Below are 16,544 nucleotides of genomic sequence, written 5' to 3' on the forward strand. Positions count from 1 at the left end.
GAGCCGCCGCTATTGGGAACGGAGGGCGGCCGGCCCGCGCCCCGCTGGCACCGAGGGCGGCGGGATGGGCGCGGAGGGCGGGGCCGGGCGGAGGGTGGAGGCTGCGGCCGGCTCCCCCCGTCGCTCCCCTCTTCGGAGGCTGCCGGGCGCTCCGTGACTAACCTGAGGCCGCCTTCCCCGACTCAGCCGTACCGGCTCCCGCACGGCGGCGCCTCGCCGCGTCCTCACGGAGCCTCGCCGGGTTCCCGGCCGCTACTGGGGGAAGCCCCGCGCCGCCGCCCCCCGCGGGGCCGAAGAAGCAATACCGCCGGCGGGCTGAGGTGGGTGCGCCCCGGGCGGCGGGAGGCGGCGGCGCTGGCTGAACTGCGGGCGGGCGCGTGGCCGGGCTGCCGCCAGGTTCCGGTGCGGGGCTCCTCCCGCCCGCTGCCACCGGGACGGGACGGCACGGCACGGCACCGGACGGGTCCTGACGGTGAGCCCGGAACAGCGGTGCGGGACGGCCGGGCCGGGCCGGGCCGGACCCAAGCCTGGAGCCGGGCTCCTCCGCCCCAGGCGCCCTCCGACGGACGGGAGCGAGATCCGAGCCCTCCGTGTGAGGCTTTCCGGAGGGGCTGCCTGTGCAGAGGGGCACGACGGGTTCGTGTTGTCTGCCGGGTGCCGCGCCGTACATCAGCCCCGCTGAAGGCAGATGTCACGTTGTCATCCTCCAGCGGTGCCAAGGGCGCAGTGGGACGCTGTCCCTGTCCCACGCTGTCCCTGTCCCACGCTCTTCCATCTCATCGTTGTTATCTCAGGCTGTTTATTTTGTCCATTTTTCCTTTTTTTTTTTTTTTTCTTCATGGAGCCAGCACTGAAAACTCTTATTCAGGAAAACCTTTCATTGGTTTGGGAGGATGTTTTTGCAGTCAGGTCTGCCTGGTTTGGGTCCGTGCTGGTTCAGCGCTATCATCAGCCTGTTACTCGGGGCTCACAACGCTGGGAGCTCAGCCCTCAGCCGCAGGCCCTCCATCCTCGTTCCCAGCTGGTGGTACTGCTGCCTTCGGGATGAGGGGTGTGCATGGAGAACAGGCGTTGTTAAACTGTTTTCTTTTAGGGCAGTTGTGGCTGACACACGGCTGTAATTGGTTCTGTCTTCTGCAGGACTTTCTTCAGACGTGTTCCAGACAGAGCCATGCTGTAGATGACTTTGTTCTGACAGTTCATAAGTCGCTGAATAATAGAACTGTAAGTGTTCGTATGTGAGGTTTCCCAAGGCTATTACTGTGCGGTGTTATTGAGTGTATAAAGAATAGTTCTGTGTTAACTCTGGTATCAGAGGCCAAGTACACTATAGCGGTTCAGCACTTATGCTTCCTTGCATGCAGTCTCATGGCTGTAACCCATATGTTTCCCTGTTAGAGCATATGTATTCACTCACACAAATTTATCTTCTTTTTCCATGTTTGTTTTTTTTTTTCCTGCCACATGAAGTATTAAGAGGGTATTTAAGATTCTACTGAAGATTGTTCCCCAAAATCAAATTTTTGAATCAGCAACTGATCAGCTCTTGATTTTCTTTTTTTACTACATTAACACCAATACAGCCCTTTAGCTAGAAGCTGTGTCTGGATTTGCCTTTTCTAAATGAGACGTGATAGCAGCATGAGACTCCGGTGAGTTAAGGTCTCCCTCACAGAGCTTCCCAATCACAAATTTACTTTTGGACCTCCTATACAATGTGGTAGCCAGAAGAGGACAGTTCCAAAGAGGCTGGGATCACTGTGTAAGCCCCAGTAGACAGGTGTTATTAACAGCTGAAAGCTCAGCTGAGGTCAGTACAGAAAAGAAAAGAAAAAAAGAAAAAAAAAAAAAAGTAGCAGCAAAGATGAGAGTCATAAGCTGCTTTAACAATTTTTAAAAGTCAGTCTCATTACCCAAGAAAGCAAAATGTCAGACTCAGTGTTGTTTACGTCCTTCCCACCTCCACTTCATACTTTAAAAATCAGGGGGTACAGTATGACTCCCCTTAATCTTCTGAGTTCCTTTAAAAACAGATCTGGAAATCACATTGTTACCTGTTTTTTTCCAAGTAAGTAAGTTATACTGAAGTCTTTAAACTATCCTTTGTCATTGTAACAACTAGAAATACACTATATATCAAAACAGATAAAAGTAGAATTTCCTAACTAATGGTAGGACTGGAAGAGCTGAGGCTTGGTGAAGAGATCTGTGATAAAATCACTCGATCTAGTTATAGTAATAGGGGAAGAAAGTAGAAATGTGTCTGTAGCAGCATGTTTTCTTGTGTGCTGGATATACAGACTACCCATTAGCTGGCATAGGAAAAGGTTAATGGGTTGACCTTTGGAGAGAAGCACTTGTTGACCCTACTCCGCAACACTTGGCCAAAAGGTTATGCCCAAAGAGGGAGCTTGTTAGCAGGAGGGAATAACATCAGAAGATAAACACTTCGGAGAAGAATACTTAGGCTTTGGAAGTCTGGTGCCCTAGTAGAAAGCAAGCCCTTATACCACATAGTAGAAGACTGTAAAACTCATCCGCTGAAGAAACTACGCACAGAAAAACAGTACAACTTCCCAAAAGTTTGGTGGGTGTAAAATAATCTGTATTTAGAAAACTAATTTCATTTGTAGCAATTCAGCTGTTCAGTGGGATGTCTACCCAGAGGAGCTAATTAGTCCCAGCCTTGAAGGCAGCCATAGAAAGCTTACACTGGTCTGGCATCTTGAGCTCCCAGTGATGTGGCACAAGCACATCTCTTCTGGCAGCACATGGCAAGTGTGCATTGGAAGTCCTTGTGGAAGGTAACTCCTTGCAGTTGCTTAACAGCCTTCTCAGGACTTCAGGGTAGTGTCTCTACCGCTGACTTAGGATCTCTAGAGAGAAACACCTATTTTGTTTTATGCCTTCTCTTTCTCTTTGTTTTCTGGCTTCTGATTTCTTGCAATCTTTAAGAATCATTTCTGCTGCCTCTTGTGGGTGATAAGAATTGAAAGTGTACCTTGGGGCAGCATGAACAAAGCTCCAGCTGGAATTTCCTGACAATCTTGATGCCACAGGCTGACTCTCAGGTAGACCAAGTTTAAACATCTGAATCGTAAAACCTAAGAAGTATTAGCAACCACAAATTGGTGTGGGTTTCTTACATCAGCAAGTTCAGCCTGTTATCAGGTTGGGTGCTGTTTTGTTGAAGCTTTTCGTAAACTTATCAAAAATCCATCTTTATAAGGTTTTACCTGTTATGCCACAAACAAGAGCTGTTTTAAACTTTATTGTTCTATTTTAAAAACTTTCACCCTGAATTAAATCTTTCATTCCACTAGTGATGCAGGCATTTAGCTTAAATATTACTTTTTTTCAGTTACTTTGTTCGGTTGATTCATATGCTCTCCGCTTTACTTAGGAAAAATAAAAATAACAGCTTCTCTGTCAAATGGGTGGAGAAGGGGGAAGAAAATATTCTGTGGACAAAGAGGCCTCGAAGTTCCAGTAGGGCAGTTCAAAACCTGTTTTACATCCTGTGTTTGTTTTTCAGGGAGTTTCTGCTATGGAGAAGAGAGAAGGTGATAGTCATGCCATTGACCAGAATGCATTTCAGAACATCATACCAAGAAGAAATAGAGAAAACCTTAACAACTTGGTAATATTTCTGTAAAAGAGCAGTTCATATTTAAGTTCATGTTATAGAAAATTGCAGTCTCTTGTTTGATTTTGTCCAAAAGCACCATGTTCCCATGACACTGGCATATCATCAATGCTTTTAAAGTCTTCTCACAAATTGACATCAAGAGATTAAAAAGATAATGAGCAGCTGATTCAATTAAATTGCGTTCCGTACTTTAAAATGCCCAAGTCTTGTGCTAGTTAAAAGTGTCAATATCTCAGTTTATATAATTTATACTAATATCACATTGTGTAATGCATGAACTACACTATTTCTCACTGACTAGAGAATACAAGTTACTTAGGGTATACCTTCACTGTTCATCAAAAATATAAATTTTTATCATTTGATAAGCATCTTCAACTATAAAACCCCAATAAAGGCTATGCTCTTTAATTTTACTCTGAGGCACTGTAGGTAAGTCAGTCAGACGTGCAGGAACAGGCTACCTTGACTCCATTTAAGATTTTACGGCAAGATAGCAATGTACATTTGTTATCTCTCAGTTAACAGAAAGCAAAACACCCTGTATCAGAGAAGATGAACACATGACTTGCATCCACTTACCCTTGCATTATTCACAAGTAGCATCTTGTTTGAAATGACATCTTAATCACTTGCAATATATTTGATTCTTAAGAATAAAGACAGGTAATATGTCAGAAATAGGCAAATCTCCTGTATCCTAGCAGAATGATTTGAAGTTGATGATCTTGAAGGTCTTGTCCAACCTAAATGATTCTGTGTTTCTGTGAATGCCCCTGAGACAGCTGTCTGGTGCATCAACTGCAAAGACCTGCTGTTGGTGCATGTGTGTACTTTCATTCTGATCAAATACCTCTTCTCTAGTCATAAGCATTGGGCAATCTTTAAATACACTATATGAGTGTAAAACAGTCTATAATATGCTAATGTTTTGTCCCAGCTTATCTCCTTCTAAAGCCTGTGATAATTCTACCAAGATCTTCAGTGAAACTAGAATCAAATAGTGATAACTTGGCAGTAAAAGATTCAGCTTTTTGAGCTGAAGTGACTCAGTTTCACAAATTTCCATAAATGCTAAGAGAACATTATTGCATTTAGGTAGGATGGACAGAAAGAAAAGCCTGGGAATTGAACGTGGGGTTGAAAGGGGCACAGCTAATATGCTGTAACCCAAATATTTCTACTTACATCTTTATTACCTAAATTAGTTGTTATTAAAACAGCGGTGACTAAAAGAAATATTGTACTGTCACGTCTTTGGATTCTGTTATTGCACGTATTTATTTGAGTTACTTCAATTAATCTGTAGCTGAAATGTGAAATCTTGAACACCTATCATAAGAAGCTTTAGTGATGCTTTATATAACGTAATCTTCTCTTGTGGTGTAGTTAACTTCCTAGAATGGAAAACTATTTTGAAATCACCATACATAAGGAATGAAGAATAGAAAATCAACACTAAAATTGCTCAACTACTGACTGCACTATTTGAAACGTTATATTTTTCAGCTATCTTGTCTCTAATAGTGTGCATGTTGGTTGTGTATGGTTTCAGTAATGCATAGTATAAGAGTTATGATAGCAAATACTGTGATTACAGTTCTAATCTTCTTTTGTTCTCACTGGTATTTCCTTCCTATCCTTTCCAGAATGTGGATATGCAAGTCGCCAATCCACCAGAAGTAGCTGCACTTTTTAACTTACATCAAGCACACCATTTTAGTGAGTTTGAGTATTCTTCAGAACAACACTACAAGCAGGATTTGTTCCCCAGGTGGCACATGCCACTGAAGATAGCATCTGTGATCTCATTATTGACGTTTATTTACACTTCTCTAAGAGATGTCATATATCCTTTTATAGCAAGAAATGAAAATGTTTTCTATAAAATTCCAATCCTTGTCATAAACAAAGTCTTACCAGTGGTTTCAATTACCCTTTTAGCACTGGTATATTTGCCAGGAATATTAGCTGCTGGTTTCCAGCTGTATTTTGGCACTAAGTACAAAAGGTTTCCCCTGTGGCTGGATAGATGGATGTTGTCAAGAAAGCAATTTGGACTTCTCAGTTTCTTCTTCGCTGTGATGCATGCCTGCTATAGCCTATGCTATCCAATGAGAAGATCATACAGATACAAGCTGCTGAACTGGGCATTCCAGCAGGTATGATGGGTTCAGAAATTGCCTCTGATTTGGAAGCAACTCCCCACAAAGCACAGTTGAGGAATGGAGCAGGACCTACTAGTTGAAGCATGTAATAGGGAGTCAAGAGACATTACAGCTGTGCCAGTGTGTGTTCAATAAGTCACTTTCTTCATCTAGGAATTTTTGACTCTGTGTATAATAATTATAACTGTCTCACAGGTACACGTAAGTCTTTGGCACGGTATTAACTTAGTGTGGATTAATTTTCTCAGTACCAGTGTAATCTAGCTATCTACAAAAACTGCTGCACATGCTATTCTTAGACATTATCTTTGTAGTGAATTATCCAGCAACAAAGCTGAGCTAAATTATAATAATTTTTATTTGCCACAGGCTAAACGTGAACACTGATGACTCCACAGTTTGGCTGGTACACACTAACTTGTTAAAACAATCCAATTAAAACAATTTCTATCATGGTTCCAAGTCATGGGCGATAAATGGCTTGCAAAGCTAACTGAGGTTCTCTGTTACTAGAGAGTATCTACTACACGTATATATCACTCACACAGTGCCATAAGTATTCCATTATTAGGAATATTCCAATATAAGGTGTAAACTGCAAAGGTAGTTTTAATATCCTCACAGTCTAATATGATGTTTTCTTAAGAACAACCTGATGGAAACATTGAAGGTCAGCTTTCCTGGTAGTCTGGCTTAGAATGGTTTACCAGAAATTTCTGTGAGATTCCAGTTCTTAAGTGCAGATGAATAAATCCTCATATTTGGAGCATATTATATGATGGTGATTTCAATAGCATCAAAGAACTGTTATGAATAGGAGAAGCTTTGACATCCTCTTATTATTTTCATCCATATCAGCCATTGTATTCTGCACAGCTGAATGCACCAAGTTGTTGTTGAATAAACAGGACTAAGTGGCTATTCTGGCATGATAGTGTCGTTAAGAATGCTTGCTAAATTGGCACCATAAAACAGTGCTGTAAATATATTTCCTGTTGTTATAGGCTCCCAGGTATGGTATTTAGTTACAGATAATTTTTTTTTTTGGTCAAAGAATAAGATTTCTCCTGCTGTGAAGGCAGGCTAACGTGCCTCAGAACAAGTCTTTTCTGAGCCAAGATGCTGATGCAATCTGTACATTCTTTTCATTCAAAGCCTACCTTTGCTCTGCAGATACTGGTGGGGACTTTTTCATTGCAGTTAAATGGCAGTTACATTCAGAAACATTCAAACAAACAAAAATACCATGTTTCACATCTTACTTCCTAATTACCATTGTGAAAACAACTGTATTTTATGAAAGTGGCTAAGTGCACCAGAAAGCCAATTGTATCCTGGACTGCATAAAAAGAAGCATGGCCAACAGGACAGAGTGGGATGATTCTTCCACTCTACTTTACTCTCTTGAGACCCCACATGGAGTACTGCATCCAGTTCTGGAGTCTCCAGTACAAGAAAGACATGAACATGTTAGAGCAAGCTAAGAGAAGAGCTAGGAAAATAACCAGAGGGCTGCAGCACCTCTGCTACAGAAAATGGCTGAGAGAGTTGAGGTTGTTCAGCCTGGAGACAAGAAGGCTCCAGGGAGACTTTATTGTGGCCTCTCAGTATATAAAGGGAGCTTACAAAAGAGATAGAATGACTTTTTTACAAGGGCATGTAGTGACAGGACAAAGGACAATGGTTATAAACTGAAAACAGAAAGATTTAGATTGGATATAAGGAAGAATTTTTTCATGGTGAGGGTGGTGAGACACTGGAACAGGCTGCCCAGAGAGGCAGTGGGTACCTTATCAATGGAAGTGTTCAAAGTCAGGTTGGATGGGGCTTTGTGAAACCTGATCTAGAGAAATATCCCTGCCCATAGTGGGAGTTTGGACTACGTGGCCTTCTAAGGTCTCTTTCAACTCAAACAATTCTGTGATTCTTTTTGCAGGTCAAACAGAAAAAAGAAAATGCCTGGATTGAACATGATGTTTGGAGAATGGAGATTTATGTGTCCCTAGGAATTCTGGGACTTGCTTTGCTGGCCTTATTGGCAATAGCATCAATCCCATCTGTCAGTCACTCTTTGACCTGGAGAGAGTTCCATTTTATTCAGGTACACATTTCGTGTCATCACTCCTCATTTGTAGGACTATGTTTTCTGCTGATATAATCCATAGTTAAAAATATCAAATACAGAATAGTTAAGGAAACCAATGTAAAAGTTTATTCAGCATCCTTTGTTAATCACTACACACACACACACACACACACACACACACACAAAATGGAAAACATTCATTTCATTTGTTATTTTAGCAGGAGAAAAGACTGTCATGTTCAGGGCATTAAGAAAGCTCCAAATCTCCTTTTTTTGCTCCTCTGACCTGGTGACAGATCAACAGGAGTTATTCTTAGGTCAAAGACTTCTGGTGTTGTAAGCATGTAAGTCATCTTTTGTGCCTTTTATGTTTCAGGAAAGCCTTGCATGAACTGGAAGTAAGTGGTACTGAAACAGTTCACAGGGTTGCCATACAGCATGGGATTTCACTGCACAAGAATTGCTTGTTGCTCACATGGAGCCATTTTGACTATTCTATACTGCCTGAGCAGTACCTGGTGCCTAGAAAGTCCAGAAGGCTTGTACCTTCTGAAATGTAAAGGTTTTCCATCTGCACTGTCACCAGTCATACAACACACTCCAAAAAGTAGTATTCTGAGAGTGAGGCATTCTGAGAAGGAACAGACAAATAATCAAACCCACTTAGAAATTACTTTTGCTACAGATGTTTGTTGTTTTTTTTTCATTCACCTAAGTATTTGGTTCTCTCTTAGTTCACTGTATATTGCATAATAGAAATACAAAGTATAATAATATACTTTATTATAAAATAATAATAAAATACAATAATAATCAGGCATAATTCTGCATCAATATGATCATACTGTGTTAAACAAGTATTGAGTTAGGCCTCTGAATACCAAAATCTGAAAATTTGAAGACCTACTGAGCACCTATCATTTGAAAACATGATATCAATTTGAAAAGTAGATATGAAATGTATATTTTCTGACAATGATTTGGGATTCTGTCCATTCTATTTAATGCATCAGTTGCAGGAAAAATTTGTCAGAGACTTATATAGACTGGCATAGGAGGGAGTCTCCCAGTGCATGATTACTTCTTGTATTAAATTATCATTGTGAAGAAATCAATAATAATGATAATAATAATATCCATAAGATGAATAGTAATATATTGGATTAGTTTTATAAACAAATAACTTGTATATTTAAAAATTATATCCTATTGATTTAGCAATTGGAAAGGCAGTGTTGGACTTCACACTGATGGCAGTTCCATTTTTGTAATAAAAACAAGGTTATTATGTACACAGGAAACTCAAAACTGCTAGTAACTCTTGCGTAACTCTTCCTTTCCTCTTGAAATTCAAGTCCTAAGCCAAATTTATCATAGTACTGTACTTGCTACAGTTACTGATTTAAATGGACTTTAAAAATTCCCTTTGCAAACAATTGATTGAACTGCTCATAAACTTGCTTTTGAACTCATAATAATTTATCAGAAAAGACATCAGGATACAGATGACATCTACAAAATGAGATACTGAGAACTGACCCATTTTTGGGAATCTTTTCTCTCTTCTGCATATTACTGCAGTATCATAACAGTAGGAGAAAAATGTGCCCCCCCCCCCTTTTTTTTTTAGAGGTGGCACATAGGTGTACAATTGAATGCTTGAATTATAGGTTTAAAATTTTAATTAAAACCTAATGTTCTCTTTTCTACCACCAACAGAGTAATCTTTTGCCAAGCTGGAAAAAATAAGTGACTTCATATCTTTCTTTTTTCAGAGCAAGATGGGATACGTAGCTCTGCTGCTGTGCACAGTTCACGCACTGGTGTTTGCTTGGAATAAGTGGGTTGATGTTAACCAATTTATTTGGTACACACCACCTTCATTTATGGTAGCAGTTTTTCTTCCTATTGTGGTCCTGCTCTGTAAATGCATACTGTTCCTCCCATGTTTCAGGAGGAGGATAAAAAAGATCAGATGTGGTTGGGAAGCTAATACACAGACCAATCAAACCAACCTGACTTCCAGACTGTAGATCAAATATGGACATTCCCTATCTGATGCATGTAAATGTGCTCAAGTCAACAAAACATTTACTTGTGAGCTTGTAATCTATTTCTTAGGTTTTATTTTTATTTAATCTATTTCTTGTTTACTTTTCATTTCAGCTGCAGGGGTATGGAATACCTGATGCAATTTGAACTTCTGTTGAGACAGAAATTGGAAACATTAATTTTACACTTTAATCTATTTGGTGTTCTGCTATTTGATCATTTCTTTCTTCTGACTCACTGCTCTTAAAATGCCAGTGCTTCATTGCTTCAATCATAATTCTTTCACTGGAAAATGCAGTCATAAATCATTGTTCCAGATGACCACAGAAAGTAAATAAATCATTACACCACAAAATCTAGGAATGCTTTCTGCATCCCACAGCCACGTTTGTTCCCTGGTTAAATCTCAGTATTATAAAATGACAACAACTTGAGTATTTATCGTCCTGTTTCCCATTATCTTCCGCATCTTATGTTTAACTGCAGAAGGGATCCTTTAGCACTAGAGCCAAATGAAAACTTGCATTCCCACCATGTCTTGAATTCAAACAATCAAGTAAGCAGAAGTCTGAGGAACTTTGCAAGGGAAATCTCTCCTGAGGCTTAGGCACAGTCTAATAAAAAAAGAGTTTATAGATTCAGATCTACATCTTATACAGGACTAGGTGTGTCTGTTTATTTATAACTATAAAATGTTTTCTTTTTTTTCCATGAACCTATTATTTTGTTTCTGATGCTGGACATTTTCCATGCTTTTGACCTAAGCCTGCAGTTTTTGACACGTGCTAATCTTTATTAACACAGATTATTCCAGTGGGGATAGCTCACACATCGAGTAAATACATTTTACTGTTTTACTATATGGCCAGCACAATTGTGTGACTGGAAGAGAATCATTAAAAGCAGGTGTTTGAACCTTGACACTGATTTGGTGAGGTTTTCCTGTAAAACTGTTTCTGAATACATTTGCTTTTACTTAAATTTTAGTGTCAGTTGATGAAACTTCAGTTTCTTTGTTTTACGTAGATCTGCCTGAATGCCTTAACTGAATAATTCATTTGTTAACATCTATTTTAAATACTTCATGCCGCAGTTAATATTTTCACACAGTATCAGAAACATTGTTGCAGTTTCCCTGCATGAGCTGATTGGGACATGGATTGATGATGCCACCTATTGCTGGAGTCATCCAAATGAGAATTGCAGTGGTTCTGGTATTAAACAAGAAAACATCTATGTAAGAGAATATGTAATACATGGTGCTCATGATTATGTTTTACGTTTGTGGACTTGGTACACTGGGTGTAAATAACAAATTAAATAACTATTACTACATTTTGTATTTTCCTAGTTTTAACTCCATACAATTATTGCAGCATAGAAGTTGTGCTTGTGTTTTGCACTTGATGCAGTACTTTGAAAATAATAGGAACATGGTGGCCTGTGTAATATAGACTGAAGAGACCCGAATGGCATTGTGTATCGGTAATACATGACAGAGGTGAGCACAAAAACACAGAAAGCCAGCCTGTGAACTTCAGAAATTTCTAAAAGAAAACAGTTGTTGCCAATACATCAGCATTTACATTTCTTTAAAGGAAATAAAATTAATTAGAAGTCATGTTAGAGAGAAAAACTATCAAAGGCCTACTTGGAATATTAATTGTACTTGTCAGGAGTCATACAGTTTTGTTTTATTTTTTCATTGGAACAGGTTAAGACCAGTGCAACAAGAAAGTAATTAAATTATCTTCTACTAGCTTCTCTTCTTCTAGCTAATCAAAAGTTGTGCTCAAATTTACTACTTAGGACTAAGGTGAGATTTTAAGTACTGCAAGCAACCCCAGACTTTAACTGATTAATGTTTGTTTTTATCAAAATGTGTTAAATTGCTTTCTCCAGAATCAGCTCTGCTGTTCCCTTACTGGAAACTCTGGAGAATTTAGTGCAGTCTCCAGTTTTGCTGAATTCTGGTCAAATAGTTGGCTTTGTTGTTTACAGCTGACCATAGAAGTCAACCCTTTGAAAAAGGAATGAAAACTCAAGAGAGGTTAATGAAAACACTCCTTGGAAGACGCCATTCAAAGCTATTTGTATGGCATGTGCAAAACAAAATCTCAAATACAAGCCAGGTTTTCTGTGCAACAGATAGCCTTTTCTTTAAAAAGTACTGTTGAATGCTGTTGAATGCTTACAGCCAGATTTGAGACCTTATATCAAGTCTGTTTTCTGCTTTAGTCTTTAGTAAACTACTTCACCTCTAAGTAACTCACCAATCTGTAGTACTGGAGTAGTATTACTTCACAGGACGTTGAAACAGTATGTTCCAGCTTTTAAAGCATGCAAATACAACAGGAGTGGGGAGGATCATGTAAGGAGTAAAAAGGACTACAGAAGAAAATGCTTTTGACAATATTTTATTTCTCCCTTTGTAACAGGTGTAATTTAGTTCAACAGTAATTAAAATAAATGTGTATATGCCTTTTAGTTTATGTTGCTGGTTCAAAATACAGTGTATTAATATGCCTATATACTACTATAAAATATAAAAATGATGTGTATGCCAATTTGAGGCACTTACTTGTATAATAATTGATTGTTTTTATAAAATCATGCATCATTAAATGCTTGACTGTATATATTTTGTCTGCCATTATGTAATGTAGATCCAGACCTGTATAAGGGCAAAAAAGGTATTTTAAAAACTAGAAGAAATGCTGAGGGGAAGAATAAAATGTCTTCAGTCAAGGGAGATCATTCTCCCCATGGTGGCTGAAGAGTCTGGAGTTTCCAAGGGAGAGAAGATAAAGATGTGAAATACCTAATGGATACTTTGGTAGGGGGATGTAATGAAAAGAAATTCTGACAGATCTTTTCACTAACAGTCCATGTATTCTAGCATTTGTACAAGAATTTGTGAGAAAGAACAGAAAGCTGAGCTAGTGGAGTGCTTTGGAGGAAGACCTATAATCCCTGAAAACATTGATCAAAGACCAGGAAAGATCAAGAATAATGAAGACATTCAGGAGGAAAAAGTAATACAGAAATATTTGGTAAGAATCCATCACTCTAGTGTAAGTGGTTTTGCAGTGCCTCTACAAAAGCTGCAGAGTAATCCCCTCAGTTGTTACATATCACAGATATAATTAAATCAAACATACAGAACTGAAACTCACTGGAGAGAGAACTTTTAAGTTGTTAAAGGGACTTGAGGAATTTTGTGCCAAGATTACCTGGGATAGCCAGATCCCATAATACTACTCTGAAAATGTGCCCAGGAAGCCAGAACAAGGGCTGTGCTGGCTCTGGTTTAATGTCAATTCCTGTTGACAGCAGTCTTTACTGTAACCTGCCCCTCCCTTTGGCCAGTCTTCTCGGTTCTCTTAGTTCTGCTAACAGAAGAGTTTAAAGTCATGAAGTTAATCAGACCAGGGAGTTTGGTTCTATTAAAAGTAGTGCACGGAAAAGAATGATTCATCCAGATCCATGCACTGGTGTAATTAACTTGACAGCCATGCATACATCCAGCATGAAGGACAGGAAGAGAAATTATAGAATCGTATAATATCTCTGAGTTGGAAGAGACCCACAAGGATCACTGAGTCCAACTCCTGGCTCCACACAGCACCACCCAAAATCCCAATCCTGTGTCTGAGAGCACTGTCCAAACTGTCCAAACACTCCCTGAACTCTGGCACTTGGGGCCGTGACCCTGACGAGCCTGTTTTGTGCCCCAACCAAGCCCTGGTGCAGACCCTTTCCCTGACCCCCAGCTGCCCCTCCCCTGACACAGCTCCATGCCGTTCCCTCGGACCCTGTCGTTGTCACAGAGAGCAGAGCTCAGCGCTGCCCCTCCGCTCCCTGTGAGGAGCTGCAGCCACCATGAGGCCTGCCCTCAGCTCCTCTGCTCTGGTCTGAGCAAACACAGGGACCTCAGCTGCCCCTCATACATCTTGCCTTCTAGTCTAATCTTCACCATCTTCATAGTTCTCTCTTGGACACTCCCTCATAGCTTTATGTCCTTCTTACATTGTGGTGCCCAAACGTGCACACAGTTCTGTAGGTGAGGCTGCAGAGCAGTGGAACCACCCCTCCCCTCACCCACTTGCAGCGCTGGGCCTGCTGTACTCCACGATACGGCTGTCTGCCACGGTACACTGCTGCCTCATGATCTCAGCCAGAACGCCCCCTCAGGTCCCCTTCCATGGGGCTGCTCTCCAACTTCTCTTCCCCAGCCTGAACGTAAATTCATGGCTGCCCCATCCCAGGTGCAGAATCCAGCACTTGCTCTCGTTCAGTGGTGTAAATATAGTTTTTAATTTAAACATTTTATACCTTTGTAAGTGCCCCTAAAACTGAAAGCTTAAATCATTTCATCCAATTCTGGTAGCAAGAATGTTCCACTGCTTCACTTATTTGTCAAGTTCTTAGTTTTCCATGAATCAGTAGGGAAAAATGTGTTCTACAAGTGATCAACAAAAAACAAAACTGACTGACCTCTACATGACTGTGGACTGTGTGGCTTCATCTGAGAAACGACGATCTCAATTCTTCATTTCTTTTCTGCTACATCCACAGTCTCTACTTTTGCCCCTTGATAACATTAACCGTGTTAAATATTGCTGAAATACAGGCTAATTTCTTTCAAGCTGATTTTCTTAAAATGACCTTTCAGTAATTGTTTAAGAGAACAAAATTAAAAACAAAGACAGGTTTTTGAAAATACACTGAATCCACCCGTGGAGAATGTAGTCTGCTGTAATCGCTTTGTCTGTCAGTGGCTGATCGTTGCCACTGATTTTTTTTCAGTACTGCCAGGATTTCTTGATCTTATCAGCATGTTCTGTTGCAGATAGTAAAACAACATATTTTGGTAAGACATTGAACTCTTTAACAAAATCTCACTGAATTCAGTTAAGTCAAAGTTCAACTTTTGCATCATTGTTTGAATTTTTCCATAGATTTAATGTAATATTTGAGTAGGTATGTTGGGGCTCATTTACAAAGTGTGCTAAGAAATATTTTATCCTTCCATTTCATCTGTGGAACTCACTGTTAAAAAAGAATTGTGGCACGTATGGAGTAATTTGAATGGCCAGTCAATGTTGTAAGTTGTAGCTATGAAGCCTTAATATACAAGCTTACATTGTTTTGTTGGGCATACTTTGCTGAAAAATGAATATTCAATGTGAATGCCTCCATTACTTGAAAATCTGTGAAATATCTTATTGCTGGACTTGAAGAATGGGCACATTCCACTTCTCTGATTTGTCCTCTGCCTTTTTGCTCAGTCCTGTGATTCATGTACTAGACAGTATTTCCCTTATCTGTCCCCCAGTACTTGTGCACATACCAGGATAACTTTTGAACAGTGCACCTGATTCATTCAAAAATGTTCTATTTGGGGAAACCTATACAGTCGGGAGGGGGAGGGAATGAAAAAAAAAAAAAAGCAGAAGAAATTTGAATGGAGATTGAATGGAGATTGCAGGGTACCTTGGGCATCTCTGCTGTAGTTTAGAAATCTAACAATTTTTTTATGGGATTCATTATTAAAATAGGCTTCTAATTTCCAGTAGAGTTAGGATTTTCACAATATAAACATGCTACGTTATTTATTCCCAATTAATTAGTTACAGAGAAGGGTATTCTGGGACAGAGGAAGGCTGGGACTATGAAGCTATGTAAAGAGGCATTAACATGGAATGGGAAGAAACTGGACAACTGGACATTCCATTATGAAATGAAAGGGACACAAAGGAAAGTAATTTAATGAAAGTGATATCATCAAGACAGTAGGGAACAGAAATTTTTAGTACAGGACATGGGTAAAATGAAGGATGAATCAATGATGGATAGCATGGAATCTGAAGAACATGAAGTGAATCTATGAAACAGATGGGATGTGAGTTTTTTCCATGTACAACTGGAGAGTGAAATGAACAAATACAGAGAACCCAAGTGTATGCAGAGCTCAGCCTGCAGAACCTATTAAGTTGCAACCGTGTCTCCATGCCTGGAATACCATTTGAGGTATTTCTGGGGAGATCCAGTCACATTCCACAGATATGTATGAACATCAGCAAGGTTATAAGTAATTTGGACAAATTGTTCTCTGAGATGTAGACCTACAATTTTATTTTGGATGCAGAGCGTAACTGTTTCTGAAGATGGAGGGACACAAGCTACGGTTATTGCTTCACTTTTCATGAGAGTTTAAATATAAACTGTTTTATTTTCAAATAAATTGTGCTTATATTGGAACAGACATTGCTACTTTGCCTCCTGGTAAACTCTATAGAGTGCTGTGTTGAATGAAAGAGAGCATTTATTTAAGACACAACCAAGCTAAACCACTCTTAAGCATTGCCTATGCAAAATAAAGAACCAACTGAAACCAGGGAATTAGATGATGCATTAGTCTGTATTTAGAAAAGTAATAGCTAATAACTTCAGGTTTTATTCTTGTTTTGCTATCTCTATTCTACTGCACATATTTAATCCTCTCCATGTATAGGCAAAATTCCCAGTGAAATCAATGGGACTTCTACTTAGCTATTCAGAGTCAGGGTTTTTCCTCTGCAGATAC

At 39.7% G+C, this 16,544-nt stretch overlaps 1 protein-coding gene across 1 annotated transcript; it reads left to right on the forward strand.

Moving 5' to 3' along the window:
• The first annotated feature begins 326 nt into the window (after window positions 1-326).
• On the forward strand, window positions 327-12,592 carry STEAP1 (STEAP family member 1). The gene is made up of 6 exons (XM_046938347.1): window positions 327-472; window positions 1,141-1,224; window positions 3,536-3,640; window positions 5,299-5,811; window positions 7,754-7,918; window positions 9,679-12,592. Exons 3-6 carry the CDS (start codon window positions 3,548-3,550, stop codon window positions 9,934-9,936), a joined length of 1,029 nt encoding a protein of 342 aa, XP_046794303.1. The 5' UTR covers window positions 327-472; window positions 1,141-1,224; window positions 3,536-3,547; the 3' UTR covers window positions 9,937-12,592.
• The last annotated feature ends 3,952 nt before the right edge of the window (window positions 12,593-16,544 follow it).

Source organism: Gallus gallus, chromosome 2 (genome assembly GCF_016699485.2).
Source record: "Gallus gallus isolate bGalGal1 chromosome 2, bGalGal1.mat.broiler.GRCg7b, whole genome shotgun sequence".
Lineage (NCBI taxonomy): Eukaryota > Metazoa > Chordata > Aves > Galliformes > Phasianidae > Gallus > Gallus gallus.